The following is a 17,534-nucleotide window of genomic DNA, read 5'->3' on the forward strand; positions in this document are numbered from 1 at the left end:
CTTTTTTCTGCAGTCTTCCCACCCATCACAGGAGAAGCTAGGAGGGAGGTTTCTATCCAGAAACCACTGTCCACCTGCTTGTCCAAAATCAGACCATCCCATAATTAGCTCTGTTGAGTCAGGGGGTAAAAGAGAATGGAAAGTAAGCATCCGGGTCATAACTTAAAGTGTACGTTAATATAAATAGTCTGCTCTCTAACATAATTAATAGCGACCTAAAGAAAACCCTGTTTACACAAGAAGCAAACATTTTTGATGTGCAACAAGGTCACTCCACAGTGTTCAGGCACCAGCATTCTAGAAGGCCTGACCTGGCTCTTTGCCAAAATGACAGAGACCGTTCTTGCTCTCTCAGAATTTGTGTGTAAGCCAGAAAAGGCTCTGCTCTACTTGGTGGGCTGTGGTCTAAGCACTGGGGGTTTCCCCGTGGCCTGGAATGCTCATAAACAGTGAAGACAGGGCGCTTCGATGGCCAGAAACGTCAGTGGGACCAGCCTGCTCTTGAGCTGACTGACGAACGGCTGTTTAATTCGATGTTTTCAAATGCCTGTTGACGTGCAAAGTACAGCCTTAAAGAGAATCGCAGGAACACACGCACGTACACGCACCCTGCACCAAACACACACACGCAAAGCAACATCCTGCAGTCACCATCTTTTCTCTTTAAAATCATACATATTTCATTAAGCTTCATGCAGAGTGTCTTCTGATTTATGGTAATTGTCAACAAAAGCAAAAACACAGACGAATTTAACCCTGCAGTAGCTCGGAATTAACCGGCATGAAATTATGTTGTTTTTTTCTTAGAAAGGGGAGGGAGGACTCAAAATGCTCCAATGCATTAAACGCTCAGGACAGAGCTAAGCGAGATGTTGTCAGCCTCCAACGTGTGCAGCGGCTGTTGTCTTGGAGTGGCTATGCCTGGACAACCTCTGATCTGTGGACACTCCCATGCCAGGGTCCCCAGCGCACAGGGCCTGGAGGGCTCCAGTGACGCTAATTTCCATATCAAACCCAATTTCGATGAAACGTCTTGGTTAAAAAAAAAAAGCCAGGGCATCAATAGCCCCTTGATTAGATTTCCATCTCCTGAGCAGACAAATATGAATATTTATTACCATGAATGCAGACTTTCCTCTTTCCATCGCTCTGATCTGGAATACTATCCACTGCTAATTTTTATGAAAATTTGGGCAACATAATGTTTTCACATAAACTGACAGTTCTTGAGATAATCCCGTTATTGTCTGGTTGAAAATGACAGCTTCCGCTTATTCATGTGTTAACGAGGGATTAAATATTGTTTTTCATCCCCATAATCTAAGATGGACTGGAAATTAAAAATTGAACATTGTATATTAGCAGGGCTTTGAGGACCAGAATTTGTTTGCATTCACTTAGAGAAGATCTGTAAATTAGCAGTTTAACAATCAGTCCCTTTTATGTTGTTGCCAAAGGCAGCGTCATAAAACATCACTGACATTTCTAAAATAAATTCATTAGTCTACCTGCTGCACTCCAGAACAAAAAGGCTTCCACCAGTAAATAAACTGCAAAGAAGCAGACAGCCCTTTGCCAAAGAAATAAAATTTCAACATAACTTATATGATTTCAAAGTCAAGAATTTTTCAGGGCTCCCCTGCTAGAAAAGCCTGTCCACATTGCACACCAGTCATCACATCCCATCGGAGGAAGGAGGCTAAGACACTCCCTTCCCTGCAAACCACCCAATGGTGACCCGGCCAGCAGCAGGCACGGCCAGTCCTCCCCCTGGTCCTTAGGGTGCCTGGCCTTCCCCTCTGTGCACCACGAGTGGTGACATCTAATCCTCCCCCTGGTCCTTAGGATGGCTGTGTCTTTCTCTCTGTGTACCACCAATGGTGATGTCCAGTTTGTCCACACTTTGGGGTAATTTTTACTTTATTGTTATGGCTGGGTGTCCCAGATCAAATCATGAATTTGATGGGGTTTTGGACAAAACTATCCCCTTACGCTTTTAAAATTGCACACTAAGTTTTACTTAATTAATTTTTATCTCCCTGATTGGCTTGGTAGAATTTTTCACTTTTCCATTTATTGTTTGACATGACGTAGGAGCACTGTACATATACACGTTTCTTAGAATCCATCTTGTCCAAATACTATCTTTTGGACAAGTATAATGTATACAAGGAATTCTAAGTTTATGAGACACTGACAGGACAGATTTGACTACGAGTCAGTGTGATGGACTGAGCCGTGTCCTTCCCCAATCCACACGTTCAGGTCCTAACTCCCAGGGCCTCAGAGCGTGACTGTATTTGGAGATGGGATCCTTAAAGAGATGACTAAGGTAAACGAGGTCACTAGAGTGGGGCCTGAACCAGTACAACTGGTGTCCTCAAAAGAAGAAGAGATTGGGACGCACACACGCACAGAGGGACGATGAGGTAAGGACACAGCAGACGGCAGCCATCTCCACACTAAGGAGAGAGGCCTGAGAAAGAGCCAGCCCTGCCCACACCCTCACCTTGGACTACCAGCCTCCGGAACTGTGAGCAAATCCACGTCTGTTGTTGAAGGCCCCGCCTGTGGTCCTGTTGAGGCAGTTCTAGGAAATTAATATGGTTGGCATGGAAACGACTCCTTAGGTTCATGTCAGGCATCAAGTCAACCCTTTTCTGTGACTGCAGGGTGCGTCACCACCATGTAATAGAGGAAAGAATTTGATATTTTTAGTGTAGCATTAAGTTCAAGTGCTTGTCAAGGGAAGAAAGTTACTTCTTAAGAATTTTCTTTTTTGCTTTATGCTCTTATTAAAAAAAAATGGAGCTGTAATTCAATAGAAGGGTTTGTACCCACAGAAGCCTAATTAGCTTTTTAACTAGGTCTTCTGTTTTACAGAAACAAAGGTGAAGTTTTGTGGGTGCCGACTGGGGAAAAGTCACTGGGATCCCAGTCGGCGGTGCCCCTCCACCCGCCCTCCCTCGGGTAGTGTGACGCCAGCGCCCTAGGCAAAGGGGTCTGCCTGTGCCCCACTGCTCTGAGGATTCCCTGATGCCTGGTTATGAAACGCTATGCAAAAGGGAGGTACAGCCTAGACACTGGAGGGACAGACCCCCAGGCTGGGGCTTAGGTCCGTGTTCAGCATCCAGCGGGGTGAGCAGGTCCCAGGGGCGCAGCAGGACGTACCCCGCCTCCTACCTCCCCAGGTGCAAAGCTCAAGTCACTTGCCTACAGTTAGTGCACAGCATGTTCCAGGTCTAGAACTCTCCAGACTGTGTGGAGCCCTGAGTGCAGGCTTTGGGGTGCCCCGGAGGACAGCACGTTCGGCTGGTACTGTGGATGCACCTGTATGACCCTGAAACCAAACCAAGTCCTACTGCTGACCCCGCACGGCACTTCCAGGATGGAGTCATCAGCCTGTCAGCCCCTAGGAGGGGGCTTATTCAGAAGCCAGAAACTTAGCGTCTTGTACTTGTATCTCACAAACTTTGCAGGTAAGACTACACATGTGCACTTAACCTACTACTTAGTTTTAAAATATTTCATACGCATGGGGTACACCAGCCGTTAATGTGCCTTAGGGATGCAACCAAGGAGACTCCAGCTTTCAGGAATCTTGATGAGAAAAAATAACATAATTTGACAATACAATGAGAATTAGTGGGTTTAATAAAAAATGAAATTAGATTATTTACTTTTCATGTTTACTTGAAAATATGAAATTATCAGAAAGGTCTATAAGTGAAACATTTCTATTTTTTTTTCCACCTCATAAAGTTTCTCAGCACAGGTGTACTCAGTGATAACCCCAACCCCAGGTACCGACAGTGTCAGCCTGATTCACCTGAGAGCTCAATCCTGTCAGCACAGGGCAGATGGGTGGGTCTGGAGAGCACGTGTGTGCATTTGTGTGTGCATGAGTGTTTGTGTGTGTGCATGCATGTGTGTGTGGTCGGAGGAGGAGATAAGAGAGGAGATCCAACCTGGCCCAAGGTCCATTCAGTCAAGCTCGGTTGCTAGTGGAGAAACCAACCCTGCAGGAAGGCTGACTCTGTGCCATCAGGATGAAAGGTGTCGCATCCCCACAAGAAGAAAACTCGGTTATCCATCAGTTAATAATCGATACTCCGGCTTCTAGTCAAAAGGGTGGATGAAATCTGTGATTTCAGGGTGTTGTGGGTCAAATTGTGTTCCCCCAAAACCATGTGTGCAAGTCCTACCCTCAGTACCTGTGAGTGAGGCCTTATTTGAAAATAGGGTCTTTGCGGATGTGATCAAGTTAAGACGAGATTACTTTAAATTTAGCATTTGATTATATTTTGTGTTATATTGATTACTAATTTTTTTATATGGGTGAAAAGAGCCTTTTTTTTAAACTCATGGATCAAACACAGGGAGTTATTGGAATCAGTTGTCCTGAAGATGCATCCTGGGATGTTAACATTTAAGGAAAGAATGGGGCCACAATGTCTTTGGGGCCTGACAACGTTACGGAAGGGGGGCCTCTGTTACTCCTGTGACAAGAGATAAAGTGGGCACAATCGTAGGAAGGAGCCCTTTCACGGAGAGTCTACTTTTGATGGAGGTTCGAAGCACTGGGAAAGGCATCTGAAGGGCCCATGAGGAGGACAGCGCAGAGACAAGTGTGCCAGCGAGGGGAGTCCACCCTGCTGCCCAGGGGCCACATTCAATTCATTTCAGCGAGTGTTCACAGGGTTCCTGCTGTATGTCGGGCATTGTACTGAGTGCTGGAGACACCAGGATGATTAACCACGTGGATTTTACTCAAGCTCGTGGGGTAAAAGGCAGAGAGACATGAAATCCCACACCTCGAGTAGGTGCTGAGGGACGTCATGGAAGAGATGGGTAGAAGGGAGCACAGGGACGGGCAGAGGGCAGGGAGGCGCACCTTCTCGGCCCGGGCCGAAGGGCTTCCACTCAGTGCACGACAGCCCCTGCCGCCCCTCCGGGATTTAGGATGGGGAAGGAGCAGGGACGGGTAGCGTTACCAGCTTGTTATGGGCTGAATTGGGTCCCCCCAAAACAGATATGTTGGAGTCCTAACCCCCAGGACTCAGAATGTCACGCTATTTGGAGACGGGGTCTTTACAGAGGTGATCAGTCACAATGAGGGCACATGGGTGGGTCCTCATCCCATAGGCATGGCGCCCTATGAAAACAGGGAATTCGGACACAGATACAGACATGCAGGGAGCACAGCACGTGAAGATGAAGGTGGCTACTGAGCAGCCGAGGAGAGGGGCCTGGCGCGCATCCTCCCTCAGCCCCTGGAGGAGCCAACCCTGCCCACACCTTGACTTCAGACTCCAGGTCCCCAGAACTGCAAGACGACACTGCCTGTTGTTTGAGCACCAGTTTGTGTGGCTGTGTTACGGCAGCCCCAGCAAGACTGCACAGCTGTCCGTCCATCCCGTACGGGGTCTCAGGCAGGAGCAGGAGGACTCGGGCCAGCGGCCGGCCGTGGGGTCTCCAAGTAGACCCCGTCTGTAGGAGATCCAAAGCCCCCTTTGAGGCCAGTACCACAAGTGGACGCATTTCCAAGTCACAGGAGCTGCTAGGGTCCTCTCAAGAAAAGGCAGAATCCAGAGCTGGTCCAGTACAATCTGGGAATAAGACACAGGCTCTGGAGCTGGGCGGCCGGGAGACGAAACCTGACCGTTTCCATCACTTAACTTCTGTGTGCCTCAGTTTCCTCATCTGTGAAATGCATCTACCTCACACGACATGGGGACGATGCACACAGATCCCGGCGGGGAGGGAGCAGGAAGCAACTGTTGGCCACCATTGCCGTCTCTGCAGGAAGCTGAGGACGCTTGGACTGTGTATCTTCCCTCCAATTTTCTTCACTCTTTTTCAAGCAATTCCAAGTCTTATGGGTTAAGCAGCGAAAAAGCGTTTCTAGAATATTGCATTCTCTTAGGAGTATCTCTAGATTAATTTTTTTTTAATGAAAATTAACTTCCGATACCACACCAACCCCGCTCTGTAGAGGAAGCTACCAGAACAGTGTTACACTTCAGTAAGACGGTCCCTCCATCTCCTACGGGGACACCATCAAGTCCCAGCCATGCCCCGCAAGTGAAACATATTACGCACATTTCTAGGAAAATGCAGCTGAAAATGTTAAAAGAGGACAAGGGACGGGGAGGGGAGCAGTGGGAGCCACCACCACAGGCAGATGGGACTTATTTCACTTTACGTGACTATTTACTCTGATACTGAATAAAAATTGAGTTTGTCACTATAGCAACCGCCACATCACAGGGTACCTCTGCTGCCTTTAAATCACAGAAAAGTATTGAAGAGACATTCGTGGGCCCACGTGACATGTGCTTTATACAGCATTTCGGAAGCAAAAGATGCTGTTTCATAATAAACGCATATTTGTCGATATGTCAAGTGCAGTTAATTATGTCAAACATATTTTTGTGTGATTTTCTTCACTTTGGAGAAATAAGAAAACAGTATGAAGAGCATCTGTTAGGGCTGTGTGTGGGGGAAGCTGTGCGATGCTCAGTGGTGGCCTGTCCAGCAAAAGTCATAAGGCGTTGGCACAGGAGGAGCAGAGCCCAGACGGGCTGCTCAGCTGACCTCTGACCCTCCATCACCACAGCTCAGACGGGCTGAGTTTACAAGTCTCAGACATGCTGCTGCAAATATTTCAATGCAATTTCATGAAGATTTCCCTTTTCAAACACAAATTAGCAGTATTTATAAGTAAACAGGTTTTTCTTAGGACTGATGTACTTAATGCATTTCGGAGGAAAAAATTCAGTTTTCTCTGTCAAGAAATGCAGATTAGAATCAAATAAGGTGACTGTGCACAAAATGAGAGTGAGGGGAGCCCAGATCTCATGAAGGGGTAGAGAAGAGGGCCCCATGCCGGCCGGGGGCCCTGGGTTCCCTCACTGCCCCTGAGGTCTCAGCAGAAGTCCAGTCGTGGCTCCGGAAGCCTGTCGAGGGCTCCTGGATCACTGACTAGGCTTTGGGGCTGTGACGCCACAAATTCCCTGGAGCAGTATGCCTGGGCGCTGTCTGGGGCTGTGTGTGTGCACGTGTGTGTGTTTCTGGAGAGAGGTTCCATGGTCTTCCCGGGGCTCTCAGAGGGCCTGTGACTCTGGTGTCCACCTTCCACCTTGGTCACAGCCAGCCTGAGGCTGGATGAGAGAGGAGCCATGGGGTGAGATGTAGGGTCTGGCACGTGCAGCTGAGGCGGCCGAAGCCTTATTTATCTACAGGTCACCAGGCACCTGCAAACACGTGACCAGCATCTCAAATTCAGTTATGGTCTCTTCACCCAGGAGACCTTGTCCACTCTGATATCTCCATCTTTTCTTGTTCATTGTACTTAACCTCAAATACTACCATTTTTTCCTTCAAATGCTCTTGAATCCACTGGGTTCTCTCTTTTCTGACAAGACCATTTTCTAAGCCCCACCTCCACTTCATTAGCTCCCGTCAGAACTGTCCGCTCACTCACTGCCGCTGCCTGGGGTCGGCCTCTCCGCTCCTCACCCACCCACCTCAGGGCTCTTTCTCGTGGGTTTCCACACATATGCCTGTTGTAAACACCAGGGACCCTGTAAATTACTTCTTAAGTCCTGTGTGCATGACACAGTGCCATGTGAGACTTTCCTAAATGCCGACAACTTCAGTTATTTTTTAACGTAACGTTCTCTATAGCACCCTGTGAGTCAACAGGCCACGAGGAGCTGGCTCAGCCGCCCCAGGTTCCGGGCACTCACACATGGGGGTGTTTCGTCTTACGTCCTCACTCACTTGTAAATGTGAATATGGACTCATTTACTTCGGTTGCATGTTTTTCTCCATTAAAATTGTAAAAAGTGGTATTAAAGATAAAATGACAAGAACTATGCACACACATTGAACCGATATCCATCTGTTGGTTGGCTATTGTCCTGTCGCATGTTGCGACCCTGGAAGACTGGTGGAGTGCCACAGGACATCTCTGCACTGTCTCTGCAACTTCCTGTGAATCTACGATGACTTCAAAACAAAGACTAAAAAAGGATATTGAAGAAAATTTTGGAAAAGGAGAGAAGTCACTTTGATCCTACCACCCCCATTCTGTAACTTATCCTCTTTGCTTGTTGTCGTCTAACCCAAGTCTGCGTGCACACACATTTTACATGGCTGCCTTTAAGTTTAGAGTTCTCATAACAATTTTTAATGAAACCATTGAATTCCATTTACATTATTATTATAATGTAATTAGTTACCTTCCTATGGTTTTATACTTGGGTCAGTTTTGGTTTTTCACAAAGCTTTGTTTTTTCATTTTTATTTCTAGTCAATGGTCCTCTTAAGATAAACTTCTGGGAATATGATTATTGAGCTGCAGGGGAAGATTTTTTTTAAAGCCATAGAAGCCCACTGCCACGCTGTTTTCTAAAAGATGAGTATATATAAGTTTTAGCACATTTGATCTTTATTAAAGAAACCAAAACTATTACCTCTAAGCAACCTCCATAACCACTTACGGATGAGACTTTAGATTAGACCCGGGACATTATCAGAGCGCCCACTGGTTCCTTACTTGCGTGTGGCTCTGACCTGTGACCCCACACCTGACTGCAACGGAGCTTATTTCGGCTGGAGAGCCTTCTGCGGCTCCCGTCTGTTCACTGGATGTCCCAGTCATCCACTGACACAGCCACCACAGCATTTCCTCAAGACAGGAGCCTCACCACCAACCCACATTTGCCAAGCATGACGAGGGCAGGCCCCTGCTCCATCTGTGACATGCAGTGACAACTTCCCCTCAGCCTGACCATCAGATGGAGTTTTTTCCCCACCGTTCTTCTTTGGGGAAAGTTTACTTTGCTGGTTTCTTCACACTGTGGGCAAAGATCTCTCTACATCAGGTCATCTCCTGGGCCAGCCTGGACCCCCTAAACTCAGTCTCTGAGGAGTTGGGATGTTCACGCGCCTCCTCCCAAGCGTCCCGGTGACTACGGCATGTGGCCAGGGACGGCCATGACCACCTACGCTGTCCTGCCTCCTGACTTGGCCCAAGTCTGCATTTAGTACCAGGTTCCTCTTAGTAATCCCCTAAACCTCTGGACTCTGATTTTGAGAACAGCTACGTAGAGTATCTCTTTCAACAGATGGGCAATGAACAAGTGGGATTTGGGGGAGGAAACAGCTGTTTTCTCAAACATCAGTTATGTATCTCCATCATGGCCACTTGCTTTTCATGGTCCAACTGCCATGTATGCACACCCCCACCACCAACACAGCATCACACGATAAATTCACATTAATTCACAGGGCTGGAAGCACACCCATAGAGTCATAGACTTTTAAGGGACCTTTGGGATCAACATAGTCTTAGCCACATAATACTCTCTTTGAACAAAATCTTACTCAGGAGCCCAGTGAGTGACAGAGGCCACAGAAGCGCAGACCTAGTTAAACCAGAGAGCGGATGGTGCACACGTTGGGGTTCACACCCTACCTGCCCTCACTCAAGCAAAACACTCACCCCTGGGCTCTCTGAAAAAATATCTGAAAACCACGTCTAACATCACACCACGCTAGTCATGAGATTCAAGACATGCCACCCCAAAATACGGCGCCCATACTGAATATTTCAAGCTGAAGGAGTTTGAGAAAGTGCCAGAGCAGAAAGATCACTCTGCCTCCCCCTTCTCCCCTGAAGCAGGTCCTGAGACCCTTTTGTAGAGGTGCCCTCCCTGCACCCAGCGAAAGGAGACTCCTCATCTCTGAAGAGAAGCAGCCCAGCAGGCCGGCCTTGCTAAGTCTCCCCCTGCTGTTTACTGCCCCACCTCACACTCTATCCTGTCTTACTCCTCCACGATGGCCCGTCCTTCACCAAATCCAGCCTAAAAACACTCAGGTCTAACCGTTTCTTTGGTCTTCATTTCTTATGCTCCTGTGCCACGTAAACCTTACCTTAAATACATTTGGCTGCTTTTCTCCTGTTAATCTGTCTTTGTTGGTTTAATTTTCAGACCCAGCCAGGGACCCCAAAAGAGTTGAGGAAAACTTTCTTCTCCTTACACTAGATAGGTAGAAAGACTCCCTTTTCCAGAATCTGAACAGACGGCCATCTCTCTTCTGCCTGAATTTCCCTTGACGGAGGGCTCCTTACTGCCCAGGGCAGCTGAACCACGGCGCTCAGTCTGGGCCAGGACTTCTGTGTTGTGAAATGGGCCGCCTCTGAGGCCCCCTGAGCAATGCTGACTCACGGGTCAGCTGCTCTTTCCTACTAAAATGCTGGGCAGGTTAATCTTACAGCTTTGCGTTTATCACACTGTTAGGAAATTAGAAAGTAACTCTTTGTTTCAGACACATTTATGGAGGCTGTGCTCATGGACCTCCTTCCTGGTAACAATCATCTACATTATTTTCCTTCCAAATATTTGAGTTCTTCTTTGTAATATTATAATTTTCCTTTGGAAGAAATATGACTTCGTTAATTTAAAAAAATGTAAACACTTGCAAGATATCAGAAATTAGATTTTGAAATACGTCAAAATACCACGCATCTATTAGGAATGTGTGCGTGTACTGTAATCTGTTCATTTCCTTTAAATTTTGTTTTGAGATATTTCCTTTGGCTTAAAAGGTTTTAATTCCACTACCTGCCATCACATGTGTGAATCACAAGCACCAGGGAGAGACTCTGTAAATGCTGTTAGATTCCTAGCAATCAAACTCTGTTTCACATCCCAGAGTCAGGAATTAGGAGAGACGTCCATAGCACACATACTTCAAAAGAAAAATCAGAATCATCAAAATCAAGCTTAATACTGCATAAGGCAATTAAAATTAGAAAAAGAGATAGTTAGCTTTTAAAAAACACCTCAACTGGTTCCTTTTTCTCCCATTTTCACTATCTAAATCCGTTCCAAAGAAACAAACTCCCCTTCCCTTCGTCAAGGACAGCTCCCAGCCTGGAGACGCATAGGCAGAAAGTAAATGGAAGGAATGTGGGATCCCTGGCCAGAGCCCGTAGAGAATGGCCTCGGTCAGTTTCACAGGTGAGAGAAATGCAGCCTTTAAAATGGAAAACTGCCCCCTGGAAAAGGACAGGAGGTCGGAGAGCTGGGCTGCAAACACTCACGGACCAAGGGAACAGCTGGAGGCTGCCATGGAGACAGAGGCAGCTCAGGGAGCACTCAGGTGATGGGTGAGCTTCTTTGGCCAGGTTTTAATCAGTGGGTAAAGTAAATGGTCTAGGGTTTGGTCATTTCCTGACCAGTGGATGGTACGGTCACACTTCTGGCCTCTCAGGGACCAGCGAGGAAACAGGAGACACTGTGATGGGAATGGAGGAGCCAGTGTTGTGGTGGCTTTGGCTTACTCTCACCCTCTGCCCTGGTCTGGAGCCACGGCCCCCACCGTGCGTGGGTCAATCACCCCTGACCACTGGTCTAGGCAGAAGCCCTCGGCCCACACCTGACAAGGGTGGGCATCTGGAATGGGCAGAGGGTGATTCCTTCAACAACTAAATGGTCGTCTTCATAAATAATCTAAGCGCAGCTCAGCTTTCCACGAATCAGGTCAGTCCAGTTCCTGGACAGCGCCTCACCAACTGATAGTGACGTGGTGCCCATTTATGAGACGAGGAAAACCTGGGGGCAGCAACGGGCTCTGGCAGGGACACCAAGAGTTATACTTTGCCCACTTTAAGTCTGAGACACCTCACTAGGTCCCCAAGCAGAGAAACGCAGGAGGCGGGTAGCTCTGCCTGTTTAGAGCACAGTGAACAGGCCGGGGCTAGAGATATAAACCCAGGTCATCAGCACAGAGATAACATAAAAAGCCGGGGCCTGGATGAAGTGTTGGGGAGACAGTGCAGAGGGGATTGAGGAGAAGACTTGTCCTGGGGGCATTCAGAGATGTGGGGATCCGACAGACGGGAGCTGGTACGAAGTGTGAGGGGGAGCCCCTAGCACAGTCCAGGCTTCAAATAGGAGTTTGGTCAGTAAATGCCACCAGGAGGACAAGCAGTTCAAGTTCAGAACAGTGACCACTGGTTCTGGCAACTATGAGGCCACTAGTGGTGTTGACAACAGATTTCAGCCAAGATCTGATTGGGATGCAAGGAGAGAGCGGGTGTGAGATGTTGGATACAGGGAATGTAGACGAAGTTTTTGAGAAGTTTTGCTGTGAAGGGAAATGGAGAATGGTGGAGGGTGAGAAGGACTGGGGCCTCAAGGGAGTTGTTTTATTTTAATAAGATGGGAAATACTTGAGCATATTTGTAGGCTGACAGTAATAAACCGGAAAAGCAGGAAAACAGAGGATGCAAGAAAGAGACTATAATAGCAGGAGGGTGGTCTTTCGGGGGTGACTGGAGATGGGCCAGGGCGTGGCAGGAGCAGGTGACTTCATCCACTGGGAGAGGGGAGGCTCAAGACGTGCATTTCCCTGGACGCTTTAGAAGCAGGGAGGATGCAGAGTTCTTCTGCTCAATGAAAGATCACAGACTAAGGGGGTGGCTATGTGTGTGTGTGCATGTGTGGAGGGGTGGTTGCTTACATGAGGGAAGAGGAGAATTAAAAAGTAGATGTTTTGGAGTGTGGGAGGGTGAACATTCTTAAAATGATTGTCTGGTAGTGTTGAGGCTTCCTTTGAGATCTGTGGTGATGAATTTCTGGTGAGATCAGTCAGCCTAGCAAGGAGGTGACAGCAAAGTCAGTAAGACACACTCCCTTCTACCTAGAAACCACAACCTAGTGGGGGAAGTGGAGGAAAATAAATATTTGCATTAAAGCATGGACGTTCCTGACGGCACACAGTTGTGCTCAATATTTGCTGGTGAGTGAATGAAAAGAAACAATGATTTTGGAGGAGGCCTGGGGAAGTGAGGGTAAGAGTATTGAAGATTTGGTCTTGAATGGGAGGTGGGTGCAGACTAAATAGGCCAGGGGTGTGGTCAGGGTGGGACACAGAAGTGAAAAGGAGACTTCAAGATGCATGGGGCTCAAAGGTCAAGTACAGCGAGAGCAGGGAACTAGGTTGGAGACCAGGTGTGTAAACTGAGTGTAAATTGAGAGGGACAGGAGTTGTGAAGTGTGTCCACAAGTAGACATGATATGAAGGACACTGGAGCTGAAGAGACGAGACACGGTTTGCCCATGCGAGACAGAAACCAGTGAAGGTGGTGGTAGGATTTTTGTCTTGAGAGGAAAGATGAAACGTTCCTCACGGGCCTCCAGTTTCTGGTGGATTGGAAGCTCCATGAGGACAGCAAGTCTGTTTGGTTCACTGCTGTCACCCCAGTCCTTACACCAGCACCGGACACATAGCAAGCACTCAGTGAATATCCTCTGAATGAACAAACAGTGCGCTGAGCTGAGGAGGGCGGGGGTCCTCTCACTGATACACATGGGAATACTGAATAAAATGCATCCACTTAAAACCATACAAAGCTAAGACAAAAGTAAAGGAACGGGAATCTCCAGATTCCAAAATGAAGAGGGAAATCAACCCAGGATGTAACGGGGAGCTGGAGCTACAGCTGCTCTTGGGGTTTTGGCACTATATAGATTTGATGGCCTGAGACCTGGGGCTTGGGGTATAGGGTTCTGTGTCCACACAAGGATAGCAGATATGGCCCTGGAGCTGCAGGAGGTGGGAAGGCTAAAACTGAGACCTCAGATTAAGCCTAGAACCTTGGAGAGCTGCCTCACCTATGAATGGAGGCCAGGATCAAGCACTTGCTACCCCGGGAAGGAGACGGAGGCTGAAACCAGACCTGTGCCACATGCACGGATTTTACTACTTTAAAGGGGCAGAAACTTCAAGGTGGGAGATTAACACAGAAATGGATCCACTTAGACATTGAGGGTCCCAGTGGAAGTAAACAAAAAGCATGCAGAAACTCTTACAGAGAATCACACTTCTAGTATAATCTATCACCACTGAAGGTGAGCTCACACACACACACACACACACACACACACACACACACAAATCCCTCATAAACCACACAAGAAAAGCGTAACAAAAAGGAGTAGTAGAAACCCAATATTAGGAAACAGTAAAAGAGTATGAATAGGACTATAATTTAAGTAGCTGTAAAATGATTAAAAAGATAAAGTATCAAAAACATAATGAACATAAAAGTCAGTAGAAAAAAACAGATTTGAAGATGCACTAAACAATTGTTTTCTGGAAGTGGAAAATACAGTAACTAAACAAAAGTATCTAACATTTCAGTTTTATAAAAGGCTAGATGCAGAGAAGGAGAGATTCGGAATACAGTGTGAGGAAATAATCCATCACGGGGCACTGAGATAAAGGGGTGAGTATGAAACAGCAGTCTGAGACACAGCACGGAGAAGGCCCACACCTGTCTGAGAGGAGCACCGTGGCAGGGTACCAAGGACGGTGCCGAGGAAGAGAGTATCTGCAGAGTGCACACTATGTCCAGGCATTCACATCTATTATCTCAGCAAATCTGCACAACGACCCAGTGAGGGAGACTCGGTGATCACCACCATTGGACAGCAGAGGAAACTGAGTCATGTAGTGAGAACAGAGAACCTGGGAGAGAGGCAACATTCAGAGAGATAACAGATGATAATTTGCAGAGTTGATGATGGGCTCTAGATTGAAGGAACTCTTAAAAAAACAAATAACAGGCTCAAGGGGGAGTCATTTACCCCCAGGAAGCAAACCAAGACTTAACTGCAGTTTCAGCCTCTCCCAGGGAGGTGACCTTACACTGTTCAGTCCAGAAATTCCTGACCAGCGCTGGCGAGGTCATCTGCCCAATAAGACCCCTGCACCTTCCCCCAGAGAAAGGGGGCCCTTCCTGGAACAATCTTTCTTCTCCTTTGCTGACAACTTCCTTGTCCCACCCAGTTTCTGCCTCTAAATACTTCCACTTTGTACAACTCCCCAGAGGCCTTACTTTTTATTTACTAGATGGGATGCTCCTCGATTCACAAATCACTGAATAAAGCTAATTAGATTTTTAAATTTATGAGTTGAATTTTTGTTCATTAACAGATTACATCAAGTCCTGAAGAGAATAAAAACCCTCAATTCCCTGGTAGATGAGGAAAATCACTGGAGGTCAGAGGTTGCCAGAGATGGCCTAGGGACCAAAGCAGGAATTGTCACTGAGAGCAGAGTTTGGCGGTGACCCTGGGGAGGAGCGAGGAGAAGGAAGTCACAACTTCCTGACCCCCATGTCCTCCCAGATCGGGACTGAGCCGCTTGTCCTAAGCAGGACAGAGAGGAAGGCCCACCCTTCAGGCCCAAGGTTTACTGATATCGGCGTTAGATCTCGTGATGTTTAAGAACATGTTTGGCAGGGTATGTACGAAAGCCATGCTTGACTAGAGCCAGCCAGTCAGCAGGCTGACCCCATCGCCACGTCCTACCTCTCTTTCTTGAACCGCAGGAGACCACGTTTCCATCAGGAGGACGGCCACTGAGTGCCAGGTGCCACGCCAGGCATCCCCCAACCAGCCCTGGGGTCCCCTTATCACCCAAGGCAGCCCTGCCTTGCCTCCCCTCCTCCAGGGCGGCACCTGCCTCAGCTCCCCAGAGCACATTTCCCAAGCCCCCAGCCGGCCTCCCACACGGCCGACATGCCCTGTAATGGGGGAGGGTTCGCAGCATCAGAGCTTTCTCTGCTCAGCCTACACGAGTGGCTTTAACCTGGACCAGTCTGGATTTGCTCCCCGATCACTGGACACCAATATCCCTCCTGTGGAATGACTCAGCACCAAACCGGATCCCACTTCACGGGGATGAGAAGGGAGAGGAAGGGCAAGGAGGATTTCATGTCTACTTCTACACCCAAGATACAGGCAGCCAAAGTGGAATGCTTCCATCACGGACTTCGATCCTCCAAGCCATTCTGGCCCTTTCTGCCACGGTCACTGCACCCTCCACGGGGTACAGATGGTCTTGGGACCCCCACAGACTCCTGATTTCCACCTCACCCTCACTGACTGCTAAAGGTACAGCACGTTACGGTGGGGAAAGACCAGAGTCCTCAGCTGTCAAACGCTTCATTAAGCCAGGCTGAGCCGGCCAGGGAGTGAGAAAAAACAAGAACGGGAGTGTCTTTCAGTCCCTTCAAGCATTTTCTGACAAGTTTCTGTCAGTCATCAGTTGTTTTCTCTCCTGCACTCTGCCCACCGGGTCACTGCAACACGAGTGTCTTCAAGGCCCAGTGCGCTTCCGCAAGGCTGTTCTTACACACCCCTGCTCGGGAAGCACGGCGGCCTCTGCTGCTGAAGAACCACCAATTAAACAACCTCTTATTTCAAGAGCCAGGACTCACGACTGCTGAACAGGAGATTTCCCCAAAGACAGCGGCTCGCCTCCAAGTGGCTGTGCGGAGGACATCTCTGCGGTTAGCAAGGAGCACTCATCAATAAGCCGCCCCTTAACAGTTAATTATCTGTAATGGGGAGTGCCGTGAAATCTAGAATTTCAAATGCGATAGCACAGATTGGTTTCAGTCCACGCTGACTTATGAGTGGCAACATACCACTCCTGGGAGGAATCACGTCCGTTGTTCTGAGAACAATTCATTAAATTGCCTGAGGTTGGGAACACAGGCATCAGCCAGGGTTCCCGGAGGTGAGCGCCATCAGCTTTAATTGCTGATGGAGTGTCTGGTCAAGTACCTCTTTCTCATACCAGCACAGCAATGTTAGGACATGACTGCTGTTTGATAGATTCTAAATTATATTACGCAGGCATTCATTCTCTGATATGGCCCTTACCCAAATATGTGTCTTTAAATAAGGAAGACAGAAGTAGGCCCCACCGAATCCCGGAGGAAAGAACAATTTCTCTTGGCTTTCTCAGGTCCACAAATTTAGCAATAACGAAACACTGAAGGAGGAAGTACACATTTTCTGAAGGTTTCTCTGTTTTTCTCATCCACAACTGCTTTTTCTTGAGGAGACACCAAATTATGATAACAAAGGAAACCAAAAGCAGCGTCAAGTTAGCCATCCACAGGGGTCAGCACCCTCAGTCAGTGAGGGCTGCTGTGCGCCACCCAGCAGGTCCCCCCACAGTCAGCACAACCTCCAACCTCGTCGGACCGACCCACACTCCGCTCACCGCCCCCCGCCTCCGCTCACCAGGCCTCCACCCAGAGACGAGACCAAGGCCGCGATCGAGCGCATCTGAGAGGGCAGCCCCTCAGTTACTCACCGACCCGACTCCGGTTTGAAGGATTTTCAGTCCAGATGTTTTTTCCAAGTTGTCCTTGTTTTCAACTGTTAGGAAAAATTAAGAAACAGAGGCATCAGCTTGGAGAGGTAACATTCTCAACACAGCCTGAGCATTTTGCTCTATTGAAAAATTCCGTTACACCACTGCTCGGACAGCCTAATAACTGCAGTGTGTGAACCTGCCTGGAGCTGGAAAACCTGAGCGAGGGACCCCATTTCCTACTCAGGAGCTGATGTGCTGGGCCAGCCTGCCCGTGCGCCTTCCGCTTCATCTACACAGAGTCATCATGGGAAGTCCTCAGAATTGCTGTCATCACTGGATGG

General features: G+C 48.1%; 1 protein-coding gene across 8 annotated transcripts in view; it reads right to left on the reverse strand.

Annotated features, from left to right (window-relative positions):
* Positions 1–17,534, reverse strand: part of PTPRN2 (protein tyrosine phosphatase receptor type N2) — a 924,814-nt gene that overhangs the window by 296,142 nt on the left and 611,138 nt on the right. For all 8 annotated transcript variants that reach the window (XM_070618094.1, XM_070618092.1, XM_070618095.1 and 5 more), the window contains one exon: positions 17,191–17,255. In XM_070618094.1, the coding sequence (XP_070474195.1) occupies positions 17,191–17,255 (65 nt within the window). The remainder of the gene's footprint in view (positions 1–17,190; positions 17,256–17,534) is intronic.

This window comes from Equus przewalskii, chromosome 4, assembly GCF_037783145.1.
Source record: "Equus przewalskii isolate Varuska chromosome 4, EquPr2, whole genome shotgun sequence".
Taxonomy (NCBI): domain Eukaryota; kingdom Metazoa; phylum Chordata; class Mammalia; order Perissodactyla; family Equidae; genus Equus; species Equus przewalskii.